This window comes from Malaclemys terrapin, chromosome 7, assembly GCF_027887155.1.
Source record: "Malaclemys terrapin pileata isolate rMalTer1 chromosome 7, rMalTer1.hap1, whole genome shotgun sequence".
In the NCBI taxonomy this organism is placed as follows: domain Eukaryota; kingdom Metazoa; phylum Chordata; order Testudines; family Emydidae; genus Malaclemys; species Malaclemys terrapin.
The window spans coordinates 41793860-41814020 of NC_071511.1; the positions used below are offsets into that span (position 1 = coordinate 41793860).

The following is a 20161-nucleotide window of genomic DNA, read 5'->3' on the forward strand; positions in this document are numbered from 1 at the left end:
GGACACAAGCCCAGGGCTGCTCTCGGCCCCCCCACCCCATCCCAGGCTGGTAGACGGTCCGTAGCTCCCAGCCTGCTCCAGCTTCTGGCTTAGCTGGGGGCAGGGCCTTGGGTGGAAGGGGTGGGGGTCCTGCCCCCCGCCACTTTTGGGAAGGCTCCGCCAGAGCTGCCTGGCAATGTATTCCTTCCCCACTTTATTTCTTCCTGTTCCTATTTCTCTCCTTCTTTCTTCTGTCTAATAAGAGCCTGGCTTAGCCCGCCAAGACTGCATATTTTACTATATTGCTATAAGCCGGTTGCCATAAAGGCAGGCCTAAGCAGTCTGATACTGATTACAAGTTTGCCAGGTCTCAGAGTGGCTGAAAGGACCATGTGCTATGCCTGTGTATTTCCAGCAGTGAGGTTGCAAGTGAGGCCTGGTCTACACTAGGAGGTTATGTCGAATTTAGCAGCGTTAAATCGAATTAACCCTGCACCCGCCCACACAATGAAGCTATTCAGTTCAACATAGAGGTCTCTTAAATTCGATTTCTGTACTCCTCCCCAACGAGGGGAGTAGCGCTAAATTCGACATGGCCATGTCGAATTAGGGTAGGTGTGGATGGAAATTGACGCTAATAGCTCCGGGAGCTATCCCACAGTGCACCACTCTGTTGACGCTCTGGACAGCAGTCCGAGCTCTGATGCTCTGACCAGCCACACAGGGAAAGCCCCGGGAAAATTTGAATTCCTTTTCCTGTCTGGGCAGTTTGAATCTCATTTCCTGTTTGGACATCGTGGGGAGCTCAGCAGCACTGGCAACGATGCAGAGTTCTCCAGCAGAGGTGACCATGCAATCTCAAAATAGAAAGAGGGCCCCAGCATGGACCGATCGGGAAGTCTTGGATCTGATCGCTGTGTGGGGTGATGAGTCCGTGCTTTCGGAGCTGCGATCGAAAAGACGGAATGCAAAAATCTACGAGAAGATCTCAAAAGCCATGACAGAGAGAGGATACAGCCGGGATGCAACGCAATGCCGCGTGAAAATCAAGGAGCTGAGACAAGCGTACCAGAAGACCAAAGACTCAAACGGACGCTCCGGATCCCAGCCCCAGTCATGCCGTTTCTACAAGGCACTGCATTCCATTCTAGGTGCGGCCGCCACCACTACCCCACCACTGACTGTGGACTCTGAGGATGGGATATTGTCGACGGCCGCTTCCTCTGAGATGTTAGCGGACAGGGAAGATGAGGAAGGTGAGGAGGAGGAGGAGGCAGTCGACAGCGCTTACAACGCTGATTTCCCAGACAGCCAGGATCTCTTCATCACCCTCACAGAGATCCCCTACCAACCATCCCCAGGCATTAACCCGGACCCTGAAACAGGGGAAGGATCAGTCGGTAAGTGTTTTAAACATGTAAACATTTATTTTGAACAGAACAGGAATATTATCAATGGGTTTTTCATGATTTGTTTGCCCTGGGCGCTTATCGTTTTAGTCCTTGGCAGTGCAACTACTGCAAAAGAATCTAACAATGTCCGGTTTATCATGATTAGTTTGCCCTAGGCGCTCAACTTTTTAGTCCTTGCCAGTGCAGCTACTGGAATAGAAGGTCTATATGTACGGGGATAGAGCTGAAATCCTCATGGGACATCTCCACGAAGCTCTCCTGGAGGTAATTGGAAAGCCTTTGCATGAGGTTCCTGGGGAGAGCGGCCTTATTGTGTCCTCGGTAGTAGGAAACTTTTCCTTGCCAGGCTATCATCAAGTACTCTGGGATCATTGCCTTGCAGAGCATGGCGGCATACGGCCCTGGTTTTTGCTGGCTTTCACGCAGCATGCGTTCTTTGTCGGTCTCCGAAATTCTCAGCAGAGTGATGTCGCTCATGGTGACCTGCTTAGAATTAGGAGAATGTTACTATTGGGACTGCCTGCCTGTTCCTTTACAGAACTCTCACCAGCGGTTTACAGCCACGCGGTGGAGGCGGGAGAGGGGCAGCAGACAGGGATCTTTCCCGGGGACAGCCACGAGGGGGTGGGACAGGGGCAGAGTTCATGCTTGCTGGATTGCCGGCAGCAGGAACTGGCCAACGATAGGAGCATTGCTTTTAACTTGAAAGGAGGGCACAGCTATAATTTAAGTTTTAAGCAGCCAAAAGTCTATGGCTTCCCATGTCAGCCTGCTACCCGAATTCCGCTGTCCTGCCCCGCTTGTCTGATCTCCACTGCAAGACCCCAGGCACTGAATGCGAAGGCCGAAAATTCGACCTTGTCCTGAGTGCACATGTGATAGGTGCTGTGCATGGTCTTGTTCACAGAGAAAGACTATGTTCATTGTTCACCAAAAATTATCTTTGTGAGGAATTCACTCCCTTTTTCCCACCCCACAGCTGCCATCCTACCCTGCCATCCCCCTCACAGGGGCTGGCGCAGATTAGGCGTAGAAAGAAAAGGACACGGGACGACATGTTCTCAGACCTTATGGGCTGCTCCCGAGCTGAGTCGGCACAGCAGACCCAGTGGAGGGAGAACATGTCGCAATACCAGCGAGCACACAGCAAACGGGAAGAGAGGTGGCGGCAGGAAGACCAGCAGGCGACTCAAACGCTGCTTGGACTAATGAGGGAGCAAATGGACACGCTCCGGCGCCTTGTGGATGTTCTGCAGGACCGGAGGCAGGAGGACAGAGCCCCGCTGCAGTCTCTCTCTAACCGCCATCCCCCGCCACAAAGTCCCATACCCCCCTCACCCAAAGTCCCAAGAAGGAGGGGCGGCAGGTGCCGTGAAAACTGTCACTCCACCCCTGCAGACTGCTCAAGTAGCAGAAGGCTCTCATTCCCAAAAGTCTGATAAGTCCTTTCCTTCCTGCCTCACCCACGCCCCCGTCCCAGTTTCATCCCCTAAGTGTGTAGTTGTTAATAAAAGATATGTTTCTGTTAATTACTGTATCCATCATGTTCTTTTAGAGGAGAGTGTGTTTGAAGGGAGGGAAGGGGGTTGGTAATTGAAGAGGATAGTCACCTTTGCCAGGGTACAGACACGGGGGCAGGTTCAGCAGAAGGTCACACACACATTGCAGTCACTAGGCACCCTGGTCAGTCTGGGAGGTGGTTTTCATGTTCTGGGGGGGGGGGGGGGGGGCATGTGACTTTGTGGCCGGGGAGGGCGGATAGAGATCTTATGCAACGGTCCTTGTCCTGGATCACAGAGCCACGCAGCAGGGGATCTGTAACCGTCCTCCCCCGCCACAAAGTCGCATAGCCCCCACACACAGAGTCCCGAAAAGGAGGGGTGGCAGGCTCCGTTGAAACAACCAGTCCACCACTGCGGACCTCTCTAGGAGCAGGAGCCTGTCATTCCTCCAGTTTAGAAGCGTTCTTCCCATCACTACGCCCGCTCCCCACCACAATCTGTGTCCCACTTTTAACACTTTACCGTGAAATGCGTAATAAAGAAAACGGTGTCCATTAACAAAGTTCCATGTCTTTTATTTTTAAACGTGTGTTGGAAGGGGAGGGACGGGGTGAACAGGGTATGTAGCTGGAGAGGATAGTCAACAGTAAGTGGGTAAAGAAACGGGGGCAGGTTCAGCTTCTCTTTAAACAAACTTAATAGTCACAGGTTACCCTGCTCACTGAGGAACCTAGCTTTCAAAGCCTCCCGGATGCACAGCGCCTCCCGCTGGGCTCTTCTAATCGCACGGCTGTTTGGCTGGGCGTAATCAGCAGCTAGGCTATTCGCCTCAACCTCCCACCCCGCCATAAAGGTCTCCCCCTTGCTCTCACACAGATTGTGGAGCACACAGCAAGCTGCAATAACAATGGGGATATTGGTTTCGCTGAGATCAGAGCGAGTCAGTAAGCTTCTCCATCTCCCCTTGAGACGTCCAAAAGCACACTCCACCACCATTCTGCACTTGCTTAGCCGGTAGTTGAAGAGTTCTTTTTCACTATCCAGGGCGCCTATATAGGACTTCATGAGCCAGGGCATTAGCGGGTAGGCTGGGTCCCCAAGGATCACTATAGGCATCTCCACATCCCCAACAGTTATTTTGTGGTCCGGGAAGTAAATACCTTCCTGCAGCCGTCTAAACAGACCAGAGTTCCTGAAAACACGAGTGTCATGAACCTTGCCCCGCCATCCTATGTTGATGTTGGTAAAACGTCCCCTATGATCCACCAGTGCTTGCAGCACCATTGAAAAGTAGCCCTTTCGGTTAATGTACTGGCTGGCCTGGTGGTCCGGTCCCAGGATAGGGATGTGAGTTCCATCTATAGCCCCACCGCAGTTTGGGAATCCCATCGCGGCGAAGCCATCTATGATGACCTGGATGTTTCCAAGGGTCACTACCTTTGACAGCAGTAGCTCAACGATTGCGTTGTCTACTTGCATCACAGCAACCCCCACAGTAGATTTCCCAATGCCAAAGCGATTCGCGACTAACCGGTAGCTGTCTGGCGTTGCAAGCTTCCAGAGGGCTATTGCCACTCACTTCTGGACAGTCAGGGCTGCTCGCATCCGGGTGTCCTTGCGCTTCAGGGCAGGGGACAGCAACTCACAAAGTTCCAGGAAAGTTCCCTTCCGCATACAAAAGTTTTGCAGCCACTGTGATTCATCCCACACCTGCAGCACTATGCGGTCCCACCAGTAGGGTTACCATATTTAACAAATAAAAAAAGAGGACCCTCCATGGGGCCCTGGACCCACCCAATTTCCCACCCCAGCCCCACCCCAACTCCGCCCCTTCCCCGCCCCAACCCCACCCTAACTCTGCCCCCCTCCTCCCTCCCAGCCACGCGAAAAGGGCTGCCCGAGCGCTACCAGCTTCACGGTTTGCAGGGCAGCCTCCAGACCCTGCGCCCCCGGCCGGCGCTTCCCCAGTGCAGCTGGAGCCCAGGAGGGGAAGCGCCCAGCCGGGGGTGCAGGGTCTGGAGGCTGCCCGGCAAACCGTGAAGCCAGTAGCGCTTGGGCTTCGGGCAGCCCCTATGCCTCCGGACCCTGCGCCCCCGGCTGGGCACTTCCCCTCCCGGGCTCCGGCGGCGCAGGGACCGGAGGTATGGGGTCTGCCCAAAGCCCGTAGCGCTCGGCTCTTAAACAGAGCCGAAGAGTCAGGGGAGGAGCAGAGCCGCCACAGCCGGAGGCTCTGCTCTTCCCCTGACTCTTCGGCTCTGTTTAAGAGCCGAGCTGCCCGAGCGCTACTGGCTTCGGGCAGCCCCCATGCCTCCGGACCCTGCGCCGCCGGAGCCTGGGAGGGGAAGTGCCCAGCCAGCGGCTGGGATCCGGAGGCAAGGGGGCTGCCTGAAGCCTATAGCGCTCGGGCAGCTCGGCTCTGAAACAGAGCCGAAGAGTCAGGGGAGGAGCAGAGCTGCCGCGGGAGGGGAAGTGCCTGGCCGGCATTTTCCCGGACATGTTCGGCTTTTTGGCAATTCCCCCCCGGATGGGGGTTTGATTGCCGAAAAGCCGGACATGTCCGGGAAAAACCGGACATGTCTGGGAAAAACCGGACGTATGGTAACCCTACCCACCAGTCCGTGCTTGTTTCCCGGGCCCAGAATCGCCATTCCACAGCATCAACATGACCCATTGTGACCATGATGTTCACTGTGTGGGGTCCCGTGCTTTGCGAGAGGTCTGTGCCACTCTCAGACTTCATGTCCTCAGCGCGGTGCCGTAGCCTCCTCTCCCGATTTCTCAGCATCTGCCTCTGGAAAAGGTGGATGATAAGCTGCGAGGTGTTGACAACGGCCATAACTGCAGCGATGGTCACAGAGGGATCCATGCTCGCAGTGCTGTGGCGTCCGCGCTGTCACTCACCAGAAAAGTGCGCAAACTGATTGCCCGCCGGTGCTTTCAGGGAGGGAGGGCGGGAGTGATGGTTGGATGACGACAGTTACCCAAAACCACCCTCAACACATTTTTTTCCCCAGCAGGCACTGGGCGCTAGACTCAGAATTCCAATGGGCAGCGGGGACTGCGGGAACTGTGGGATAGCTGCCCGCTTCCAATGTCGACGCTTGCCCCGTTAGTGTGGACTCACAAAGTCGAATTACTGTCCTTAGTGTGGATACACACATTCGACTTTGTAATATCGATTCCACATATTCAATTTAAGTACAATCGAAATACTCTCATAGTGTAGACATACCCTGAGTCAACACTAGAGACAGAAGCTTAATTTTTTATTGTTTGCCTTCCCCTTTTGTGTCTTGTTTGTCTTGATTTTTCTTCTAGGAAGCAGGAAGAAACTTTAACAGCAGCAGCAATGACTGCTCCAGCCCATTTCAACTAACCACTTTTCTTTTCCCGAAAAGGACAATTATTGCCATTTAAAAGACCATCAAACAAGGGGAATTTTCCTTCTACAGACTCCCTCCGACTTAAAGGAAAGGGAACAAGGAATGTTGTTAAAATGAAACCCTTACTTAATATTTTACATTTCAAATGCTTTAATTGTTTTTCTTTTATTCCTGTTTCTTTAGTAAAAGGTTAAAAGGATTTTTAATAATGTGTTTGCCATTGTATTAAGCACAGTACTAATGATGACAGTGACAGGGTCATGTTAACACCTTTATTCCATCTAAATTAACACAACTGTGTCTATTAAAGATTCTGGACATTGGTTGGAAAAACTTCATTACCAACAAAGAGATCTGAGAAATCACCAACCAACAGCTTGCTTCCACCTGAATCAGAAGGAAGCATTCAACATATTTGGGACATGTTTTCCGAATGCCAACACACAGACTCCTACATGAAAATCAACTGGTGTGAGGAAACAAGGGCACCCAAGAGAAAACTCACAAAGGACTTTTAGCAGGGAGGCATTCTCAACATCAAAGAGCAGATGGAAGCAGCAGCAAAAGACAGAGAGGAATGGAAGAGACTAGTTTCCACCCTGATCACCAACATTGTCACAGGAAGAATGCATTAAAAAAAAGTTAATGTATTTCTTGAGAGCGTGGTATCCTCCATCTCACTCAACTTCCCATCACCCTAATGTGGACAGCCCTTGAAACCAAGCTCCTCTTTTGGCTGTTATCTGGATCAGGACAGGAAGCAGCATTGTAAGCTTCTGCAGCATTGCCTTGCCAATGTACTCCAGCCTGGCCTGAAGGGTTTGCATCTCTAGTGGTGAGAGGGTAATTCTACCTCTATGCCTAGTTAGTCTATGCTCTCTCTGCTGACACTGCCAATTGTAATGGTGTTTTGGGATGTGAGCATCTGTTTAGAAGGAGCTGGGCTAAGACCCATCAACTCAATTCACTATATGCTGCTGAAGAACATGACCTACACTTAAAACTCAAGGTATAAGGCTCAATATATCCCACTTGAACCATCCAGTCTCCTGACTGTTCCTACTACTGACCAACAGAATGTGACCAAATGCCAAAAATAAGATGGTGAGAAAAAAGGGAGGGTTTGACACGACTGTATCACGCTGATAAGGAGGAAAAGGTTTCAGGTTTACATTGGAATAATCCATATCGTCTAAAGGCAGATTGTGCCTTTTTCCATGGAAAGGCAGAGGTATCCACGTAACACTTTCACATCTCTATTTGCCATAAGAGGTACTTTCCATTTATGTACCCGTTTTGCGCCATTGGCAATAGCTGCTGAAGTTTTAAATTAGCTTACTAGTTTCCCATTACAGTAGCAACTGTGAGTAAGTGGCAATTAAGCAGACACAAAACACTTTAAAATCAGATCTTATACATACAGTTCTTACTATACCACAAAATGTTCACTCACTGCTAGATTCTTTGAGTATTCTCACATTGATGTGACTCCATTGTCTTCAGTGAAATTCCTCCTGATTTACACCACTGTATGAGAGAGGAGAATCAGGTCTATGTTGTACAGCTATCCCTAGTGTAAAACTACTACACACTGGTTGCCATTCCATTACAAACTCAGGGCCAGAAATATCCCATGGAAATACTACAGGAAGGCTAATATTGGAAAAGCTCCAAGCTCCCAAGATATCATATAGTCATGATGGCTCGAGTTAGCCTCCATGGAGAGCAGGGACCAGACCCTCCAACCATGAATACGCCTAGGTGCAGCAGTGTCTCCAGGCCCTCCCATCTTATCTCTCCTCTGGGGTTTGAATCACAGAGCAGGAACTAACAGGAATCACTACTAAAGGGGCCACTATAGTTTTGCCAATTGATGATGCCGCAGAGACAAACTCTTCTACGGTACTATCCCTACCCACTAATACATCCCATACCCAGAGAATCTCAACCGGGGTGTTTAGGAAAATGGGTTTTGAAGAGGTAAGAGAAAAAGGGAATAACGCTACTTAGGGTCAGCTCTAGTCCCTGTAAAATAGTATTGCAAAAATCAAAGCTGAGCACTTTCTTAGGGATCTGCATTTATACCTCTCTATCGTATATCTTGAAAAAGTTGGTGTTTCTACCCATTTTAGGTTTAATCTGAAAGCAGGTTTATAGCATATTAAGCATTTTAAAAAACTGAGATAAGATATCTCTAGGTGGGTTTTCCTCTGTGCCATCATATTATAAACATTAACATGGAAAGTATGGATAATGCAGTCTATAAAACTTGTATTATTATTTAAACCAATGAACGGTTGAAGTCAACTGAGAGCTTTTAAAAAAGGCTTAGCTTCTGTACCGCTTTGTATTTGGTTATCAGTTTGGTATAACAGACTATTCTAAGTCTGTTTCATACACACATCAGTGCCTCTATAATTAGCTCTGAACTGAATTTGTCTGCCTCTTCTACCTATTTCAATGTGAATGGCTCATCCGATCAAGGGAGGCTTTTAAGCGGATACTCAGGCTGCTGCCATGACTCAATGATGATAACAAGGCTGGACAATTTAAAACCTTTCTATTGTCTCTGCTTCAGGCCCAAATTGGCACCCCACTGAGATCCTTCCTCATTTGCCTAGCCTTTATGGTAATGTAACAGGCATGGCTCATCACAAACAATGCAACATTTTCTACTGGGACCATTTGGACACTACTATTTGCCTAATTATTGCTCTATTAATTAATTCTATTGGCAGCCAAGGATCCTTTGGTGTCATAGACATTTTCCTGTGTTTGGTCAGCTAATTGGGAGGATTTGTGAAGCCTAATAGGTTAACAATGAGTTAAAACAGCAGCATAACCACCATCTGAAACAGAAAAGTTTATTAAAGCTTTCTGGTCAGCACAAGACTTAGAGCTAGGCTATACTAGCGCTGTAAGTTGATCTAAGTTACGCTAGTTCGGTTACATAGACTCTCCCATTGACATAGCTTCCGTCTCTTGGGAAGGTGGAGTACAGACATCGATGGGAGAGCGTCTCCCATCGATTTAGTATGTCTTCACCAGACCTGCTAAATCAACATCGCTGCATCAATTGCAGCAGTGCCGATTTGGCTGATAGTGTAGACATGGCCTTAAGAAGGAAAAGTAACAGGTCAGCAAAGGCTTTTTTTTTTTTAATAACAAAGAAAAGTATTAAATCAAATAACTTTTTCCCTTTTTCTTTCAGAGCTGATGAAAGATACCAGATTGACAGCAACTAAGGAGTAAAAGCCCTTAGTTATCCCCATCACAGGTAGTGGTAGTATAAGCTTCACCACAGTGTCCCAGCATATGTATTAACTATGAACTAAAGGGATCGTCTGTAGGGGGTTAGCAGGGCGATGACCCTTTTTATTCTCTAAGACAAATGAGTACTTGGCTTCTGTTGAGACTGCTAAAAAGGGTGCCAAATGCAACAATGTGTTTGTGTTGTGGACACTGCTCCAATAGAAACTAGACTGAGAGAACCATCTTATTTACCTAGATCATAAAGCCTACAACTTTCAGTCATTGCCAACCAGGTCTCAATTATAGGCACAGCTCCATATCCCATTACTAATGTTGTAGATGTGTAGAAGAGAAGTAATGGAGTCTACGATTTCCATATTTAAACTATGTAACAGGAAAGCTCTGGGAAGATTCCGTCCATGTTTCTAATCGAGACATAACCCAAGAAAAAGCCCTTCCTAAATTTCCATCCCAAGTTGTATATTGGGCCCACTGCATGCTGGGACAGGACTTTAGAAATTAACTTGTGTGAATATAAACAAGTTAAAGAAAGCAGATTAATACAATAAATATCCTTGGATACCTCGCTGACCCATCATTTAGGATTCCTACCTTTTCCAAAGTTTGCAGTAATACCCTGTTTTGTCTGGTCCAGCCTACAGGTTGCAAGGCCAGTTTTCAGGATGTTTAAAAATACATGATAACAAGTCCTAATGTTACTTTTTGCCCCACATGACAACAGACCAATCATGGAAACTTTGCCTATGGGATGGGGATGGGGATTAGCCAGAATGATATGCTACCAAACCAGTAGTTCTATGAGCTACAGACAGGACCCAATCTTGGTCTTAATTGGTAACATTTTGAATTTGGCCATAGAAATTTCTAGGACCCTTCAAATTCTAAATATGTCTTGACAGTCAGCTAGAAGGCATTTGAATAATTAGCTTTGGTCATTATCTATGGAGTTAGAGTGTATTGGATCACAGATTTGCAGTCTAAAGAAATTCAGTAGACTGATGGAAATGGGTTAAATGAGTTATTACTGACTATGCAGTGTTGTTGTAGCCCTGTTGGTCCCAGGATATTAGAGAGACAAGGTAGGTGAGGTAATATCTTTTATTGTACCAATTCCTGTTGTATTTTGTCTCTGTATTTTGTCTTTAAAGAACAACATCTGACTTGGCAGAGTATAAATAAGAATTCATAATGTTTTAATGGGTGAAGCCTGGATGATGGGGAAAGTGAAGGGAAAAAGAGTAGAATTAATGTTTGAGGAACCAAGAGAGTGGCTTATCAGATCCTTACCCTCTTTGGGGATTTAGGAAAATACAGTATGGGGGCTTTTTTGTATGCAGAATTACTATCACATGAATTATCACACTATTAAAGAGGAAGTATTTATACTGTACACACTAGCTTGGTATTTTACAAAGCGTTACTCTCAAATGGGTAATAAGAGAACCCCCCAGTTTTTAATAAAGTAAAACAACAGAAGGAAGTGTGCTGCAGTGGCGCAGGGAGGCAGAATCCTCAGCTGCCACACATAGGATCCAGGAGTTGGGAGTCCACACCCTGTCTCAAAAAAAACCCCAGCTGCTTCTATGGAAATGTGGGCCAGGGAGCTTTGCATTGTTTAATTTTTCTGGCCCCTCTTGTCCCCATCCTTTGGCTTTTTCCAGTGGGGCAGTGAAGGAAGGAGATCTCTACCTGGATTGTTTTTCATTCATTGTAACAAAGCAAGGAACTTTATCTGCCTGCTACTAATAATCATAGTCACAGCAGGATATTGCTAGGCTGCACTGGAAGTCAGTGCTAAATAGACTATATTGTTACTGTTTGTACCCAGTAATAAGTGCTGCATCACTACATCAAAGAACCTGTTTATATTAAATTAAGCCCTTTGGCCAAAATATTATAAATTTTCATTAGAACACACACATTTAAACAAAGGACTTTTCTAATCCATGGCATGCCAAGATTCCAGCTGTGAATTTGTCAGCAATCACCCAGCAGTAATACCAAATTTAATAGGGACATACAGTTGAATCTGTGTTTCTTGGCACATATCTGCAGATGGAGAAAATCTAGCTAAGCAATTGTGCTAGATAAGAGGGTAATTAGGAAAAAACCCATGCCAATTAACCAAATAACCTTACAGGATAGCAGTATTTAAACCCATTCTCCAGGAAACATCCCAAGTGTCCTGTTTAAGTGACTGACAATTAAGTCGATTATGTTATATATTTATAAGAGCTTTCCTTTCTGTCTGTTTCTGGAATTATAAAGTGTTCTTGTGAGTATTGTCCAAAAGTGAACACCTGTCCACAGTAGGCTAAATGGTGTATTTTATATATTAACTAATACATTTTAACTAACATGTTTTAAACCCCTACTGTAGACAGAGCAAATTGTACATTAACACACTTTATCAAAAAAATGTTTCTTGCATTTTCATCTGAATACACAGGATTCAGAAGCAAAATGCTGACAGTATAACCTTCATTATGGTTAAGTAATCTCCCCCGCCCTCCCCCACGAAGGCCATGTATATACTATGAAACCATGAAGGCCATGTATACATTACAAACTTTGGTCGACACAAGTTACCTTGGCATAAAGCTGCCACAGTTATAACCTGCAGTTTCAATGAGAATAATTTAGATTGTCCTTGTTCTGTCTTCATGGCAAAGACCTACCCTTAGTTCTTAAGACAAGGTACAGACTTGTATATTGCACTTCTCACTTCTTCCCTTTGAGTCTGAATATAATATAAATCTTGGTTCTGAAGCAGGTACAGATAACATATCCTTCCCAATGCCATTTCCATTTCCATTTGTTCTGATAATTTCCTTTTTTTAAGCTTCTAATCCATTAGTGAAGAAGCACAGAATAGTGCAAATACGTTATTCTAAAATCAGGTATTTTTAAACAAATGCTACAGAGTTTCAAGCATGCTGCATTGAGCAGATCCATTCCTCTGGCCTGTTTACATCTGGGTTCCCATCTCCTTCTCATCCCTGGTGTACAACTGAAACTTGTCTCCTTCAGTCCAATATCCAGTTCCTCAGGGACATGCAAGTGTAACTAACAAAAACTAAACAAAATCATCGACAACTTCTTAAATATAAGGCCAAAATCTGCCCAAATCTTGGCTTTGGAAATACATTTTTCCTGCTAATATTTATGTTATTTATTCATCCATCTATTTTCATATGCAAAAAGACTCTTATCCCAGGATCTAGGCACCCTGACAAAATATTAAAAATACAAGTAATGACAGAAATAACCATTAAAAAAAATCTAGAAAAACACCAGATCCCACAAAACAGAGCCCATCTGAAGAAAGCGTATCTAACATCCCCATCCCTGAAGTCTCCACAACCTTCTTCACAACCCATACGCTTCTGTTCTTTCCAAATGTCAGTCCAAAACAGCATGCCCTCTAGCTCAGCATATAACCTTCCTGTTTTACAGCCATACAAAATTCCTGGACTCATCATAAACGTCTATTTATTATTTTGTGAATTTGGGGCTGGTATAAGATTAATAGTTTTAGATATTGGAGTTCTGATTCCGATGGACTAGATACAGTATAGGCAATGGTAGTGAAAGTTTACTCAATACTTCTCTCTTGATCTTGACTGTTGGGGAGAGTGGGGAGCCCAATCTCCAGACCACTCTGTCCTCTGCTACAGCGAGGTAGTTTAGTTATCCATTATGGGGGTGACTTTTGGGATGTGGACCCCTATCTATCTAGACAGGTCTATGGCCCTCATCATCATCATCACATCTCACAACTGTTAATGTTTATGCTCAGAACACCTTGGTAATGAAGATAAGTATTATCCTCATTTTACAGATGGAGAACTGAGGCACTGGGTATTTTAAATGACTTGTCCAAAGGAATACAGGAAGTATATGGCTGACCCAGGATTTGAACCCTGATCAGAGTACCAGTCTAGTGTTCTATCCACTATTATTTGTTTGAATTACGTAGAAGCCCCAGTCATAGACCCCCATTGTGTTAGGTGCTATACAAATTCAGAACAAAAAGATGGTCCTTGCTGCTCCAAAGAGTTTACAATCTAAAAATAAGACAGCAGACCACAGGTGGACCAAGAAAAAGGCAGAGAAGCACAGCACAAGCACCAATGAGACAATATTAATCAGCACTACACCATCCTTCTTCCCCACCTACTAAGCTATGAACTGAAACCATGAAGGCGATGTATACACTACAAACTTTGGTCGACACAAGTTACCTTGGCATAAAGCTGCCACAGTTAGTCTATCATTTGTACGCATGCACACTTGGCATATTGCATCAGCGCTGCCTGTACTCAGCAGTAGTGCTTATGTTCATGCACAGTGTGGTGCACCATCGGTAAGTATCCTCAGGTGCAACCTACCACCATTGAGTGCACTGTCTTTTGGAATGTTTTGGCAATCTGGTTAGATAGAAATGAGTCGTGCAGGGGTGAATGGGAGCAAGGGGTCAACTTTCCAGCATGAAACTATCTCCATCCCATAATGTCATCTCTATCCCATAATTTTTGCACTTTTTTTAGAAATCCCGTGAACCCATGCAAGCCTCATCGTTGCCATCTCTGACAGAAGCATGGACCCAGGGACGACACTACCCATACATAAAGTACGCAGCTGCATAGGGCACCAGGAAATTTGGGGCACCGAATTTCCTGGTGCCCTGCGCAGCTGCATGCTGCTCCAGCCCCAGCCCTGCCTCTTCTCACCCCTGCTCCACCCCTTCCCCAAAGCCCCTGCCCTGCTCTGCCCTGCCCCTGCTCCACCCCATCCCCGCTTCTTCCCGCCCCTGCTCTGCCCCAGCCCCTCCCCTACTCCCCTGAGGACTGCAGCAGGGCTGGGCCTGCACTCACCGGCGCAGCCTTCTCCTTTGTATCTTACTGTCAACTACCAAGGGATATGGCAAAGAACCGTCTCTTACATAATCTCCTTACATCCTGATGCCCTCTCTGAGAATGAAATTAACATTGAAATGCTGCCCCGCCTTACGTAATGGAAAAGTTGTATAGAATTGAGAGATTTTTTTATTAATTTCTGTGGGCTGTTCAAAAATATAGAAAATATAGAAAAAATATCAATCACTGTTTTTTAAAAACTACATAAAGTTATTTTCTATTAAACTCTGTTGGTAAAGTAATCTCTATGCAATGTTATTTTACAGAGCCCTACTGGTTTAATCCCTACCAAATTCGATTGGAATTTCAAAAAACTGTAGAATGGATATGACTGTCAATTCAGTAGGTACAGTAATCTTTATTCAATCTTATTACATTTCTACAGAGCTCTGTTTAATCTGTTTCCCAAAAGGGTGTGGGCCACAGATTTATCTCTCTAGAGCTTCAGACCAGCCCTGACAGGTATTAAATGTTTACATTTTGAATGTGGTTGTTTGTTTTCCCTGACTTGACATGGCTTTTTTAAAATGCACTGCTGCACTTTTGAGGCATCCATTTCAAAATGCTGCATATCCTGAAATTTATACAAAATATATCCCTACAACATGTATTTCTCTATCCAGCCTTGTTCTGTCTTGTTTTTGCACAGTGAGTTTGTATAGCTGAAGTATGAGGAAGTAAAATAAGACTAAACTGTCCTAATTGCTCTGGGAGTCATTTCTGTTGCAGAGCTCCCTCCAAGCTCCAAACTCTAATGCAGGTAATCACTTAAGGCCTCACTATCACTATCTTACCCAATATATTAATGTAGTGTACATGCAGCCAGTACACAGAATAAGAGCCTGTTTTTGCTTCCATTATCTTCAGTGGGAGCAGGATTAAGCCCTAAATCTTCCCTTGTGTTATAAAATTACCAATAGTGCAGCTCAGTGGTTGTTCTCACTCATTCCTCCCACTCTTTGGAAGAGAAGGAAAAGCAGATTCCTCTTATAGTGATTGGGAAGGATAAGCTAAAGGCTTGTGTGAGTTAGAGTCAGCATTTTAAACATGTTGAACATACGTATTTTAAGGGTAGGTCTACACTTACCTCTGGGTCCAGCGGTAAGCAATCGATCTTCTGGGATCGATTTATCGCGTCTTGTCTAGACGCAATAAATCGATCCCAGATCGATCCCGGAAGCGCTCGCCGTCGACGCCGGTACTCCAGCTCGGCGAGAGGAGCCTGCCTGCCACGTCTGGACCCGCGGCAAGTTCGAACTAAGGTACTTCGAATTCAGCTACATTATTAACGTAGCTGAATTTGCGTACCTTAGTTCGAAATGGGGGGTTAGTGTGGACCAGGCCTAAGTTTCTAAATAAGGGGTTGCATACTTTTGTTAAAAATTTAAAAAACCTGAATATATCTTAAGAATGTAACTAGGGTAAAACAGGATTGTAACCACTACAAAATACATCTCCATTGACCATAAAATACTGGTAACTCCAGACTCATGTCTAATACATTGATTGTAATGTAAGAAATCGGTATGGCCCCTATTCTGCAAACACATACCTAACTACCCTTATGCCTTTGAGTAGTCCCGTTGTACTCAAGCATTACCATTTTTCAGAGTTAAACTTTAACTAGACATATAAGGTTATTTTTTAATTAAGTAAATTCCATCCTGTGTGACAGAAGGTAATGAGCTGTCCTTTCTCTTATATAGTAAAGAACACCTTTTGTAAGAGTAAGCCTCTTCCAAAAGTCCTGTAACCTTTTGCATTTAAATCACTACTGTAGATGAAGGATTTACATTTGTATGTCTGTTATAAGGCCCCACTTTTTAACTGTTTACATCTACTCTTGGTCTACCCTAGAGAGTTAGGTTGCTCCCACTGATGTAAATCACCCACAACTGACCTAATAATTCCACTTCTGCGAGAGGCATAACACTTAGGTTGATGTAGTTAGGGCAACGGAGTGTCTGTGTAGATGCTGCGTTACTTACATCACCTTTTGGCTGTCAGCCCCGCGCAGGGCGCACAGCTGGAGCCCCAGCCCCAGGGGGGAAAGGAGGGGGCTCCAGCTGTCAGTGCCCCACACCGTGAAGTCGGTGGAAGTACTCCTGGTGAGGATGTGCACCACCGACAGAGAGGATGTAGAGTGGACGTGAACCACCTCAGTACTATAATTACTGCAGTGACTGTAGGTCAACCTAACTTAGGTCAATATAATTTTGTAGTGTCGAAAAGGCCCTAAAGTGTAGAAGTAAAGCTATATTCCATCTGATCAACTCTAGAAACCACGGTTCCAGAATAGAAGGCTTGATTTTTTATGGAACTATCACTGTTTATAGTACCTGCAAAGTAGCTTGTTTTACTTAAGAAAAGCAAAGGAAACTTAAAGAATTACCTAAATAAATAAATATGGAACGAGACATAGAAGCTTCTCCTTTCTTGTTGTTGCAATTTAGTATTGGTTTAAATACTGGGATTGGGGATGGCTGAGCCTCATGGAGTTAAAAGGTGTGTAAGGCCTTCAAAATATATTTGTGGGGGGGAGAGGGCTCAAGAGTTTGCAAAAAACTAATTTGAATTCATAATATTTTTTCCTTTGCTTTAAGCATCTCTGTTTTTAAATGGAAAATTCATTTAAATTAAAAGGGGTTTCATACGAAACGAGAAGTCTGTGCTATGTATTATGGACAAGACCCTTCCCAAGAGGTAGGTTGGCACAATGGGTTCCAGGTATATGCTATATGGAATAAATACACAGATTACATCAATTAGTATATTTTATTTTGCTTTCTCTCCTCGTCTTTTTTCCCGAAGTTTCTCCTACTGAGAACATTAGAGATACAGTCAAATTTCCAACCCACACTATTCCAGTAAATTTGGAATTACGCAAATCAAGTTTGTCCATGCATAACTGGAGTAACAACATAAGCTTAGGACATGAGATACATTCTTACATTTTTGTGGTTTGCATAGGCTCTTTCCATATTCCCTCTTTAATTAATCTCATGTCACTAGCTTTTCACTTTCTCCCACTAGTTACCTAATAATTCCATTTTCCGTTATGAGCTTAAAACATGAAACAAAGCAGAGTTTTAGGATATTGCTCTACAGTAACCACCACATACAATAGGGATTCTCAACCTTTTTCTTTCTGAGGACCTGCTCCTCCACCTCCCCCCACCCCCCAACATGCTATAAAAACTCCATGGCCCACCTGTGTCACAACAACTGTTTTTCTGTATGTAAAAGCCAGGGCCAGCATTAGGAGGTACCAAGCAGGGCAACTGCCTGTGGCCCCATGCCATAGGGGCCTCTGCAAAGCTACATTGCTCAGGCTTTGGCTTCTACCACAGGTGGCAGGGCTCAAGGCCCCAGACTTCAGCCCCATGCAGTGGGGCTTCAGCTTTCTGCCTTGGGATCCAGCGAGTCTAATGCTGGCCCTGTTTGGCAGACCCCTGAAACGTGCTCGCAGCCACCCAGGGAGCCCCGGACCCCTGGTTGAGAACCGCTGATCTACAGTATTAGTAGGGTTACCATATTTTGTGCCTCCAAAAGGAGGACACTCCACGGGGCCCTGGCCCCGCCCCCAGCCCCGCCCCCTCCCCAAAGTCTCCGCCCCCTCCCCTGCTTCCCGCGAACATTTAATTCGCGGGAAGCCTGGGCAGGTAAGGGGGGGTGTGGGGGGAGGAGGTGCGGCCCAGGCTGGCCCCCCCGGCGGCTCCAGCCTGGGTCGGCTCGGGGCCTGGGGTGCCAGCCCTGGCCCCCGGCCGACCACCCCCGGCCCGCCCAGCACTGCCGGCCAGCCCCCGGCGGCCCAGCGCACCCCCCGGCTCCCGGCCCCGGCGGCCCAGCGCACCCCCCTGGCGGCCCGACCCCGCGGCCCAGCGCACCCCCCCGGCGGCCCGACCCCTCGGCCCAGCGCACCCCCCCGGCGGCCCGACCCCGCGGCCCGACCCCCCGGCTCCCGGCCCCGCGGCCCAACGCACCCCCCCCCCGGCGGCCCGGCTCCCGGCCCGACCCCCCGGCTCCCGGCCCCGCAGCCCAACGCACCCCCCCGGCGGCCCGGCTCCCGGCCCGACCTGGCGGCCCAGCGCACCTCCCCGGCTCCCGGCCCGACCCCCCGGCTCTGCTGCCCAGCGCACCCCCCCGGCTCCCGGCCCGACCCCCCGGCTCCCGGCCCCGCTGCCCAGCGCACCCCCCCCGGCTCCCAGCCCGACCCCCCGGCTCCCGGCCCCGCTGCCCAGCGCACCCCCCTGGCTCCCGGCCCCGCTGCCCAGCGCACCCCCCCGGCTCCCAGCCCGACCCCCCGGCTCCCGGCCCCGCTGCCCAGCGCACCCCCCCGGCTCCCGGCCCGACCCCCCGGCTCCCGGCCCCGCTGCCCAGCGCACCCCCCCGGCTCCCGGCCCCGCTGCCCAGTGCACCCCCCCGGCTCCCGGCCCCGCGGCCCAGCGCACCCCCCAGCGGCCCGGCTCCCGGCCCGACCCCCCGGCTCCCGGCCCCGCGGACCCCCGCTGCCCAGCGCACCCCCCCGGCTCCCGGCCCGACCCCCCGGCTCCCGGCCCCGCGGCCCAGCGCACCCCCCAGCGGCCCGGCTCCCGGCCCGACCCCCCGGCTCCCAGCCCCGCGGACCCCCGCGGCCCAGCGCACCCCCCCGGCGGCCCGGCTCCCGGCCCGACCCCCCGGCTCCCGGCCCCGCGGCCCAGCGCACCCCCTCGGCGGCCCGACCCCGCGGCCCCGGCCCGGCACCGCGCGCCCGGCCCCGCGACCCCGGCCCAGCCCTCCCTCCCGATTTTCCCGGACATGCCCGGCTTTTGGGGGATTTCCCCCCGGACGGGGATTTGAGCCCCCAAAAGCCGGACATGTCCGGGAAAATCCGGACGTATGGTAACCCTAGTATTAGTTTACCACACTCTATTCCTCACGCATTGAGATCTGTTGGAAGTTGTTAGACTAAATATTCATATTACAAAATCTGTAAAAAAAAATATATGAAAGGTGAGACTAAAACAAATAAATGCACAGTTCACAATTCAGACTAATACATTGCAAGCAGGTGCAGAAAGGTAATTAAAAGAGGTTTTGTATTGTGCTTAATCCATTAATTTGCTTGCTGTTGTAATGGGTTTCTTATAACAGTAAGTTATTTAGTATAGCTTTCTAAATATAGCTTTTTTTTAACTGAACAAGAGGAACACCACAGAGGAGACAGGACAGAGTAAGAAACATTTTAGGAACAGCAAGCAAGGTTGCAATTAGTCATCAAGTTAGGCTGTCTGCACCCTAGCCTTCTTTCTAAAAAAAATTGCTTCCCACCTTGGCTAACACTGGGGCAGCTATACTACATGTTGCCTATGGGGTAGTGCTAGTGTTTGCACAGCCTCTGGTGTTTTAGCCATGTGGTCTAACACTACTCAAAGCCCCCCATACAACACTGTGGAGAAAATAAAATGCTGGTGGCTCCTGCTGATACCACTGGTGGAAAGCTTTTCAGAAAAATATCTTGTGTAGACAGCATTTAATAAGGGTAAGGAAAATAGCATATCCTTAAACAAAACCAGCCAAAACAAAATAGGTCTCACACACACATACCTGAAACTGCTTCCTGAGAGAGACACCTTGTGTACACTGGTATCAGAACCATTTTAGCTACTCCTGCTTGATGCCATCAGGATTCAAGGATACCAGAATCATGGAGG

General features: G+C 47.7%; 1 protein-coding gene across 1 annotated transcript in view; it reads left to right on the forward strand.

The window, feature by feature from the left end:
• The window catches only part of LOC128841062 (uncharacterized), a 29845-nt gene extending 27046 nt beyond the window's left edge, over positions 1-2799 (forward strand). Inside the window, exons 2-3 of the mRNA XM_054035755.1 lie at positions 748-1379; positions 2371-2799. Of these exons, the coding sequence (XP_053891730.1) occupies positions 803-1379; positions 2371-2600 (807 nt within the window). The 5' untranslated portion in view covers positions 748-802 and the 3' untranslated portion in view covers positions 2601-2799. The remainder of the gene's footprint in view (positions 1-747; positions 1380-2370) is intronic.
• Positions 2800-20161: the final 17362 nt, after the last annotated feature.